We start from the raw sequence: 11,584 nt of genomic DNA, 5'->3' as shown, positions 1-11,584 counted from the left end.
TGTGTGTGTGTGTGTGTGTGTGTGTGTGTGTGTGTGTGTGTGTGTGTATGTGTGTGTGATGCAGTATTGTACCCAGGACCTGGCACATGGTTTGGCAGCACTTTGCGCCACCCAGACACATTCCCCAGTCCCTTTCTCTAATTTTATCAAAATTATTCAGACTAATGATTGATTCGAATTATGCCAGTGGCAATATGGAATATAATCTTATCTTTTATAACAATAGTTTAAAAAGTTGTGCTATCAGAGAACAGGTATGTGTTCTTTATAAATTGGAACGTAACATGTAAATTTTTTTTTTTTTTGCCAAAGTCACTAAAATGGACTATAAACTAGATTACAGTTTTTCAATCTCTTTAAATGACAGGTTTTAAGATATAAGGTCAATCTGCCCATTTCCCCTCCTCCCACCACTATGACAGAGATTAGTGACTTCCTTTCTCCTAACCTGCACTCACACACCTGACACAGAGCACTGTTCTCTACACTGACTTTTATAGCGTGTAAGCCTACTGGCTTTCCCCAAAGTTACCTTAAAACATTAAAAGGAGTTCATATCACTAATTTGACTTTGCCTTGAACTGCAAAATCTACAGTCTAAAATGTAACTAACAAAAATTTTAGTAAAAATTTAGTAAACACATTACTTAGAAAAGGAAAACCCCAAATGCAAAACAATAAAAATAGAGCTAGTATCTGTATTTTAGAAAACAGCCCAGTGGAAATGAGTATGGGGGGGGGGGGGGAATGTCAAGATTTTAACTTCCATTCTTTTGTATTATTACATGATTTTTTAAAAAAATCTTTCCTTAAAAAAAAAAATCTTTCCTTAAAATTTTCTGTGACTTAAAGAAAAAATATCATAAAATTAGGAAAAATGCAAAGTTGTTAAACTTTGCTGTAAGGAAAATATGTCCAGAAAAATTAAAACAAAATGGACACAAGTATTTGAGAAGGGCAAACAAATCTCCCTGCAAAGCAAAAAGCATAAGCATAAATAAGAAAATAATCCTGCATAAAATTATTAATGCGTTATCATACATATCAAATTAAAGTAATTTGGGTTAAAAATTGAGATTAGTTAGAAGCATAACTTCACCCAGAAGTACAAATTAGTCAACTATATCTATGTATCTTTAGATGAAGTCAGTTTCAAAAAATGCTTTAAGTAGATTTTCATTTCCCATATACTTCTGGCTTCGATAAATTTTTAAAAAGTTATTACTAGGTCATGAATACTTGTTACAAAGTTAAAAAGTGCTTTTCCTTATCCTAAAACGGTTAACAGTTCCATCTCCTTTTAGGAATACTACATTAAGATCCACCTCACACTGCCTAGCAATTCTTTTAAGTGGTAGTTATTAACAGTTGCTACATTTGAACCACACTACAAAGAATTAGTTTTCAACCCACCTGTGTTAAAGTTTATTAAATTGTTCTTTTCCTAATACTAGATTTGTACGCTAAAGTTAGATTTAAGAAAGGCACTCTGAACAGACCTATGATTGGAAAAAACTACATCTAACATAAAAACAAAAACAAATATAAGGAACTAGAAGACATGTTTCATCGCTGAGCAATTATACCAAGAGCTTGCCCAACACCTCTAAAGATCATGTAGGATGATCTTCAGCATTTTATACAATAGCATATTTGCACTATTAAGAGGTGACTTGGAGTTAAGGAACTCAGCAGTACAAACAAACACGATAGCTAAATGCTGTACCTTCCTCTGCTCTTGCACCTTCATGATCAGTCACTCTAGCAGAAGCTGACCTAGACTGATTAATGACTCCTGAAGGGATGTGGGGCAGCTCGTCCTCTCCCAGATCAGCTATCATGTCGCAGAGGTTTGTCCTGTTGACCCCTGTAAATTAACGTCAGCAGTAGAGGTTCATGTAATAGCTACCGCCTGACTTGCTGGCAGCCTTAGTAAAGCAATATACCGATAAAGCAGGCTATCAAGACTTATTGAAATATCTTATACACCATTTTTCAAAATATGCTCAAAACTTTTAAATATGTTAAATAGTCACTATTTTGTGGCTCATTGTAGCTATTGGCTAGATCAGTGAATAAACAAACACTGTATTTGAAATATATATATAGTGGAGTGGGGAGATAAAAGAAAAACTTCTATAATTCAACTTGGATTCTATAAGCTCAGCCACAGAAAATGCTATTAAATCAATGGAAATTGTTGGTATTTAAGGCTAATGTTTACTAGTCCATAAAACAAAACATAGGCCTTTCAACTTAAATCATTGTTTTAAAAAGTCAAAGAAATACATACAAAATGACTTTTATGAGGGTGCAACAAACAATTAACTTTCCCTGCTGTTTTTATAGATATTTTCTCACCATATTAGTACAAATTTGTCATTCACAATTTAGCCCTATTTGTTAAATTTGTTTCTTAATTGTTTACCTCAAATTTTCACTTCTCCAAATTTGGAAACAATTTACCTGTGAGTTCTGAATTTCTTGTAATGACATAAAAACTCAATACTGTCATAGGCCATAAGTTTAAAGATTAACTTCAACTACTGCCTAGAAAATACAAAACTGAAAAAGCTTTAGCAGTTGTGGTATGCTCTTTAATGATGAGTTATGTAGTATGCAAGACTTAGTTTGCATCAAAAAAAAAAAAAAAGGAGCCGGGTTCAGTGGCACACACCTGTAATCCTAGCGCTCTCAGAGGCAGAGGCAGGTGGATCTCTGTGAGTTTGAGGCCAGCCTGGTCTATAAAGAGAGTCCAGGACAGCCAAGACTACACAGAGAAACCCTGTCTTTAAAAAAAAAAAAAAAAAGGCCTAGAAAAAAAAAAATCAGCACAAGATAAAAGCAATTAAAATAGATCCAAGGTCCAACGTGACCTCATATTCACTAGCATTGACACTAATGAACTAACTAAATTAGGCTGCTGTGTTGTTAGAGTCACTGGTGGATATCAAGTATCAGTCTACACAGAATGTCATTTACTATGTATCCCTAATAGAATGAGAGGCAACTGAATGCCAGGATATAATGACTGAATGCCAGGATATAATGAAAATAAGTGAAATTCTACACATTATTTTATAGTAATCCCTAACTAAAAATGGTCATAAACTCAAATTTTGAATGTATGTAATATATGATATCCTCTGAATTTTCCAAAATAATAGAGAAACTGTCACCTGAGTACTTTTTCCTTACAAGTGAAGCAATCCTAACTTTTCTAAATAAATAAACAAAACAAAACCAATGGTGACTAGATATCCAACCAGAAAAATTCAACGTGAAAGAAAAGACACAATCTTTCTCACACAACTTTCTGACTTGTGTGATTACTACCAATAAAAACTTAGTTTCTGCAGTTAAAACTCCATTAATTCTACCAGAAAGAGGAAAATAGGTAATTTTTTACAAAGGAATCTTCTTATGAGTTGTTCTTCAGATTAATCTTTTTCTCAACTTTATTAATCAAGACTCTCCTTCTTATGGTTTACTGTACTAGACTCCAGTTTTGTTTTCTTTTTTTATTTTTACCATCTTCAAGCCCTACTTACTATCAAATTTGAATACTACCAATTAAATTAAGGCTTCCAAATTATCACATTTATTCTCCTGCTTCCTTGCTCAGCAGTGTTGTGTCACTTAGTTCAAGACTGTCTACTTAACCATGCTTCATGACTTAAGTTTCTCTAAGCCATCCTTTACCTTGGCCCATAATATAAATTCCCTTAACATTCCATACAGTGCAAGCTACTCTGCTATGCACTGTGCTGAATTCAGTTGTATCTGCCCAATTCTCTTCTTCTCTTTCTCTCCCTCACGTACACATGTTCAGTGTGCTTAGCCTATCTAAAGTCTATGCATTTCTCTAACCAAATTATTTCCTAAGAAAATATTTTATTAAATTTCTCCTATATATTCTTATTATTCATCTGTGTGCCTTAAAATTAGCTTTATTAACTATAATAATTTTGTTATGATAGCAAAGAGTAAAAATTGAAAAGCTTTATTTTATAGTTTTAGAAAATGTGTAAAAATTATTTCCTAAGTAAGTAACCTTGGACATACAGAAGGAGCAGAGATAAATATTAAAGTCATTGCTTAAATTTAGGATCCAAAATTACATAATTAATATCTTTACATACTTACAGCTAAACATTAGCCTTTGGGTAGCACAGTGCCAAGTTTAGGAGAAGACTCTGCTCTAATACTAGTTTCTCAAAAGCTGTCAAAAGATGAAAGCAGATTTCATAACCAGAGATCATAGCCTGTGCTCTGCAAAGTAGAGCATCTTTCAACTACAAATTAATTACTTAGGTACTGGGGACTGAACCGCAGGGCTTGCACATGCTAGGCCAGGGCTCCGCCACTGACATGTCCACCTCTTCAAGTGCAAGTTTAACACGTTTTCATATTCATCCTAAACCCAAAGATTCTAAATAATTTAACAATTTTAAATGATTACAAATAATGAGAAAATTGAGACTATTATGCCTGTTGCTAACATCAATATTTAAAGGCACAAAGGCTCACTAATTACTCATAAAAATATCAGCTAAGTCAGGTTTAGGACACACACCCGTGAGTCTGGCACTTGAGAGGCTGAGGCAAAAGCACAGAGATAAGGCTGGACTATACAACTGCTTCCGGACAGCCTACATTACACAGTGAGACTCCATCTCAAAAACAGACATCAACAAAACAAAACAGAACCCTCAAAACCTCAGTTTTTAATTATTGCAGGAATTTAGAACAGAAATGTTTCTGTGTCTGGTAGCTTACATTTATAATCCTAGTACTCTGGAAACAGAAATAGGAGAACCAAGAGTTCAAGGCCAGCCTAGGCTAAAAACAAAAACAAACAAACAAAAACAAAACAAAACAAAACCTCTGCTTTAAAAGGAGGAAATGTCTAAACTTTTAATTGACAAACACTACTTTAACACAATATATCTAAATCTTACCTGTAACTTACAGATTTTACAGTACTAGTATGAGACTATTATGCCTAATGCTAATAACAATATTCAAAGGCACAAAGGCTCACTGATTACTCATATAAACATCAGCTAAGTCAGGTTTAGGACACACACCTGTAAATCTGGCACTTGAGAGGCCAGAATATACATTCCTCTAAATACACTGTAGCATGGTGGAAAACATTATCTATAGACTGACCACTGTTATTTTCATCCATTTACACACATACATTTCTTTTACACACCCACTTATAATACTTTTTCCAAATCTAAAACAAACATGTTTTTCCTTTCTCAAATGTGGCCTTTGCTAGTCAATATTTTCTTTAGAAAACTAACAGTGCCTGGCACAGTGGTGCACACCTGTATTCCCAACACTCTGGGAAGCAGAGGCAGGTGGATCTCTGAGTTCAAGGACCAAACAAACAAAAAAATCCAAAAACCAAAACACTAATGGTTAGAAGGCATTATAATTAATACAAACCTCTCACATTGAGAGAAATAATCTCAGTGTCTCAGAGTCACACAAAAGGAATGTATACAAAAAAGCAAAAGTCTCTAAGCCAGAGAAATTTTTTAAGAACAAAGAAGCATGCAGAACCTGAGAAGAACCTGAAGCGCCAACATTTTAGAGCTGGGTTTTATCCCTGATGTAGGTGGTGACTGTTCTCATACCACTGCTGGGGCTCAACTTCATAATCTGACCTGACCCACTAAAGGTAAATTCAGGAAATGAGTCTTTGAAGCTTTTTTTTTCTCACAACATGACAATTGTTGTTTTAAACAAATATGATACTTTAATGTTGAAGAAATATAATCAGAACTACAAAGTAAGTCTGTGGCTTTAAAAAGTGCACTGGCTGAGAGTATCTTTCTAACATGAGATGAAAATGACTGAGAAAAGATGGCAGAGAGTAGTAACCCAGAGCAAAGGATTAACTGTCCCATTTAAACTGTCACATAGATGGAGAATGAACCAAGGTAAAGCTAGCTAGACAGTGGAGAAGATAGAAAGAAGAGATGTTGGAGGAGATGAATCTGAGATAAGAAATAATCGGTTTGTTTGTATTTTCAACCTAGAATCTTAAGTAGCTCAGGCAGGCCTCAAGATTTCTGATCATCCTGCCTCTATCATCCAAGTGCTGGAATTATAGGCATTTGTCATCATGCCTGACTCAAGTCTGCTTTAAAAGCATAAAATTGAAGCCAGAAACAGAAAACAAATCATCCTTTGTGAAATAATGTCCCCTTTGTATGCAACAGTTTTGACTTTTCCAATGTTACTAATAAATATTCAAATCTGAAAACATATAGTGATCTTGTAACATCAGTAAAGGAAATAGTAAGATGACTCTATATACTGAAAAAGGAGGAAGGTTACTCTAGGGAACATTAAGTAAGTTTTTTATTACATATAGCAAAACTTGACCACAGCCGGGATACAAAGTATATAAATTGTAATAAATAATAACAAATAAAAAATACACTATGTCAAAAAGATCTCGAACTTCTGACAAAAAATTAAAATTGTTTTATTGCTTCCACCTTGCAAAACTGTTTTGCAAATATTCTAATCTTCCCTCTCAGTATAATCTTTATTTACACAAAGGCTCTACTACCTTCTCCAAATGAAGGGGCTAACCAACTTCCCCACTTCATTTCCTGTGCATCAATTCTTTAAGACTAGCTAATCTAGTAAGACTTCAGTGGGTTCCCAGCTGATAGGAAAAAGACAGTCACCATGTGTCCTTACGTAAACCAAGTATACTTCCTGTCTCAGGCAGTGTTTTGCTCTCTGGAGAACCACCCTCTTGAGTAAAGCCTCCTTGTCCAGATACATCACTTCAAATGGTGGTAGTCTCTTTCTTGCAACCCCAAATTTACTAACATTAGTATACAAGAGATTAACTAGAAATATTAAAACAAGTTGTTCTGTTACAGATATATGTGTAATCTCAAAATGTGAATCTATGAAGTCCTGAAAGGCTTTAAATCTTTTGAAGAAAGGGAACAAACTTAAGGCTGGATCTCACATTGCCCAAGCGGGACTCAAACCTTGTATAGCTGAAGACGCTGTACTTCTCCCCATCTTGCCTCTTCTTGGGATTACAAACATGCATACCACACCCTGTTTATGTGGTACTGGGGGCAGAATTCAAGACTTCATGGATGCATGGATGCGAGGGCAAGCACTTCAACCCTCTAAAACTGTATTCCTACTCCAGTTTTATGTTCTCAATTCAACATAAATTTTATGCAGAATAGTAACAACTAACTAAGAATAGGACAATAGTAATACAGTTTCAATGCTTTCATGTACAAAGACAAACAACAAAGGAAATATTTAAAAGATAGTTTCTCTTATGTTCTAAATAAAAGGTTCCAGATTTTTTATGTGAAAGGAACAAGCATAAAATGCTTCAAATGGTATAAATGATATGCTATCTAATCAGTTTATCAGTTTACATAGCTTTACAGAGCTAATGAGTATAGCAAAAAAAAAAAAAAAAAAATCAAAAGGAAGAAAAACTGTATGAAACTGAGATTTTTGTTACTGTTGTTCTCCAAGACAGGGTTTCTCTGTATGGCCCTGGCTGTCCTGGAACTTGCTCTGGAGAGCAGGCTGGCATGAAACTCACAAGACCTGCCTGCCTCTGCCTCCTCAGATTGAATGTGTGTGCTGAAACTGTGATTTTTAAAACAAAACTTCTTTTTCTCCCTCCACTCACAGATACACATCATTATTCCTAGCTCTCTTCCAGAACTGTTTTATATTTGTCACCATGATGAAAAACTGAGCAGCAAATGCCTGAATATGTGTGTATTTAATGGCAGTCTAGGCTAGACTGCCACCCTACCTCAGAACAAGTCAATTCTCTTCAGAGGAGCCTGCAGCCACACTCATGTCTATGCCCTACTTGATCTCTGGACACCTCCCCTTTCTCTTAATCCTCATGCTGACATTAAGCTTCTGTTAAAATACCTTCTGTAAGATTCCAACTTAATATCAAGATAGACAGATATGTAAACAACAAAAACTAATAAAACACACATAACACATGTTCTTATTGAAAAATACAAAAGACTTACACATAAAAGCATTTCAAAGTTTTAGGAAAATAGTTATATACAAATATTAAATGCAGTTAATTTTTGACCAGTAGTAATAGTTAAATTTTACTTTTATCTTTATATTCATAAAATTTAAACAAACAAACAAAAAGTCTTACTATGTACTAGGCTGGACTTCAACTCCCTCTATAGCCCAAGCTGGCCTTGGACTTAAAATGTTCTAGTCTCAGGCTTCTAAGTGCTAAGATCTCTGAGTTTGAGGCCAGCCTGGTCTACATAGTGAGTTTCAGGGCAGTCAGAGATGCATAATGAGGGAAGGGATGGATGGAGGGAGAGAGAGAGAAAATCTAAAATGTACCCCTTAAAAAAAAAAAAAAAAAAAAAAAGACCTTGAGGCTGGGCAATGGCGGCACATGCATTTAATCCCAGTACTCAGGAGGCAGAGACAGGCATGTGATCTGTGAGTTTGAGGCCAGACAGCTCTTATCAAGTGAGTTTAGAACAGGTAAGGCTATATAGAGAAATACTGTCTCAAAAAAAAAAACAATGACCTTGAGAGGCCACATGTATTTCTAAGTCTCAAAAAGTTTTAGGTCTATTAATAGTCTATAAAGAAGCAACATTAGGAATTTTTACAATAAGCTATTTTCTTTCTTTTATTCTTTCTTTTGTTGTTATTGTTGTTACTGTTTTTGAAACAGGGGTTCTTTTGTACAGCTCTAGTTGCCCTGTAGACTAGCTCTGTAGACCAACCTGGCATGGAACTCAGAAATCCACCAGCTTCTACCTCCCCTGGGATTAAAGTCATGAGCCAGTATCACTCAGTCATTTTATTTCTTAAAAAGAATAAAACTTAAATCCTAAAACCAAATGTGATTTTATCTAAACTGAAGTCAAATATGCAATAGTACTTTCACACTCAACAGGCATACATTATAGTTAAATGATGTTAAAACGGAACAGAGTCCCAGTCTAGTAACTTTATGTTTTTAAATATAAATAGTTCATAATACAGCCTGAAACTTCCTAACAATAGTTTGTCCTTTTATTCACATGCAATAACACAAACTAGCACAAAGTTATAAGGATTTAGCTCACTGGTAATACACATGCTTAGGAAGCATAAAGCTGTAGGTTCAGTCCCTAACACCAGTAGAGAGAGGGAAGTAAGGAGAAAGGAGGAAAAGAAGAGAGAGGAGAAGAAAACTTAACAGGTGAAATTCTTAAAACTCCAGTTAACTCCACAATAAATTAAATTATTCAAAAACTGCATTATTGAAGAAAACATTATTTCTGGTATGTCTGTAATTTTATAAGCTAATTTATCTGTCACCAGAAATGGGAACGTGAAGGAATGCCTCTATCTTTGTTATGCACTATTTTTCTCTTTGATACACTTTTGTTATTTCACCCCTTTTTTTTCTGGGGGGGGGGACTGGTTTTTTTAATAACAGGGTTTCTCTGTGTGGCCTTGGCTGTACTGGACTCACTTTGAAGACCAGGCTGGCCTTAACTCACTGAGATCTGCCTGACTCTCCCTCTCTGAATGTGTGCAGCCATGCCCTACTTTACTCTTGAGATTGTTTATTTATTTATTTATTATAGGCAGGGTCTCACTAATAACTGTGGATGGCCTGGAGCTCCCCAGGTGGATAAGGCTGGCTTTGAACACACACAGTTCTGTCTGCCTCTATTTTGCCTCAGCAATGCTAGGGTTAAAAGTATGTATCAGTCTGCCTGGCAAGATTGTTCTATTTTATGTGTATGGATGTTTTGCCTGCACATATGTTTGTGCATCATGTGGTTGCGGTACCCACTGAGGCCAAAACTGGACACCAGATCTTCTGGGGTTGGAACTAGAGCTGGTTTGTAGCTGTCATGTGCCTCTGGAACCCATCCCCAGGTCCTCTGCAAGAGCAGCAATTACACTTCAAAAACAAAACCAAAAGCAAGACAAAAAAGTTCAACTGGGAGTCAAAAGCCAATTCTAATTCCCAAAATAAATTTCAAATCGCTCTGTTTATAATCACAGGTATGAGGATTTTCTCTGGGTGCTTGTCCGGAAGGTTCTACAGTCACACTTCTACTCTTACAGTGAAGGGCACACATGGAGGCCCCCAAAGACAGCTAACTATGGCCAAGAAACCCTTATTTTATCACCACTTCTAGGTCCATGGCTTCTGCCAAGTGCTGTAGTTAAATAAACAGTACCCAGAAGGAAAAAAACAAGAAACAAAACAAAACAAACCTGTGGCTACTAATTGTTGGATTATGACCAGAAAGCAAAAAGGCCCCCCAGGGGCGGGCTCCCTGCCCACTGTACACAACTGTTACTGATTTGAGTTCCAAAGCCAGTACTACTTTTAATTTGGTAAATCTTCAAATTTTTAAAATCTTTTCATATGTAAATATTTGTGTATTAAATCTTATATATTTAAGGTAATTTTCTATTGGACCAATAATACACCCTAAATTTCAATTACACAACAGACAAAGTTTAAAGTTAGTTGCTCCCTTTATGACACAAAAAGTAAAATGGCATCAAAATAACCTTTTTCTCAATATCAGCATAAAAAATGGTAATAGTCATAATCTGCACTTACTCTTCACCCCTTTCTTCCCCTTTCGTTCCTTCTTGTACTGTTCCTTCAGTTTACTTATTAGCCCCTGGTCTACATCCCAAACCTCAGCAGTTGGGGAGAGGTCATCTTTATCTACATGCAGCATATTATTAAAAGAAAAACATCAGCAGTTGGCAATGCAAGCTGTTGGCTGTAAACTGTTAAAAGCTTTACATCATCATAAAGATACTATAACAGTATATACTCAAACACTTTAAAGGTGCAGTCTCAGTTTGGTACTCACAACTCAAACCAAATGTCCTTACGTCCCTAAGCATTTATTATCATCAACAGGTAAACAATACTTCATTTTTATCTATCACAAATTTGAGTATTCTTTCATTAATAGACTAACATTAAAAAAATCTAATATTAAAAAACAGATCACTGCATCTTTATAAAATGTTAATAAAAAGTATTCAGCCAGCATTATATAAGCAAACCAATGAATTGCATGCAAATTAATAATAAAGTGCAAGCTATAAATGACAGTGCCATTTCATTGATAAAATCAGTCATGCATCCCTGTCACAATAGTTCTGCATGCACAGGGTAATTGTACTATGACAGAAAGGCATTCTAGTCCAATGTAATACATATAGTTTCCAAATACATTGTCTTAAATAATTCACACAAGCATTCAAAAAACACCACCTCTGTCTTCATCCCCTCCCAACCGTTCAACATTTCATTACCTTTTTCCATTGGACTACAACTAAAGATTAACAAAATAAAAATAAACAAATAATAAAATTCAAATTTTATTACTTCCACTGAAGTCTTGATTTGAGCTGATTTTTTTTCAGGGTAAAACAGTGACAAGCACAGAAAAGTTAAAACACACATTGCTTTCTACTTGGTACCATCGTGTGTGTGTGTGTGTGTGTGTGTGTGTGTGTGTGTGTGTGTGTGTGT

At 35.3% G+C, this 11,584-nt stretch overlaps 1 protein-coding gene across 3 annotated transcripts in view; it reads right to left on the bottom strand.

Annotated features, from left to right (window-relative positions):
• Strn3 (striatin 3) overlaps nt 1–11,584 on the bottom strand; it is an 83,405-nt gene that overhangs the window by 23,109 nt on the left and 48,712 nt on the right. Inside the window, exons 8-9 of one of the 3 annotated variants that reach the window (XM_055608518.1) lie at nt 10,652–10,762; nt 1,727–1,867 (exon numbers count right to left, since the gene is read on the bottom strand). The exons of 1 other annotated variant lie outside the window; for it this stretch is intronic. In XM_055608518.1, the coding sequence (XP_055464493.1) occupies nt 1,727–1,867; nt 10,652–10,762 (252 nt within the window). The remainder of the gene's footprint in view (nt 1–1,726; nt 1,868–10,651; nt 10,763–11,584) is intronic. One more of the 3 variants, XM_055608519.1, reaches the window with a different exon arrangement.

The sequence above is a fragment of the Psammomys obesus genome, unplaced genomic scaffold, assembly GCF_907164565.1.
Source record: "Psammomys obesus unplaced genomic scaffold, mPsaObe1.curated_primary_1811, whole genome shotgun sequence".
Lineage (NCBI taxonomy): Eukaryota > Metazoa > Chordata > Mammalia > Rodentia > Muridae > Psammomys > Psammomys obesus.
The sequence above is the reverse complement of the archived record's forward strand: the minus strand, read 5'-3'. Positions and strand labels throughout refer to the sequence as shown.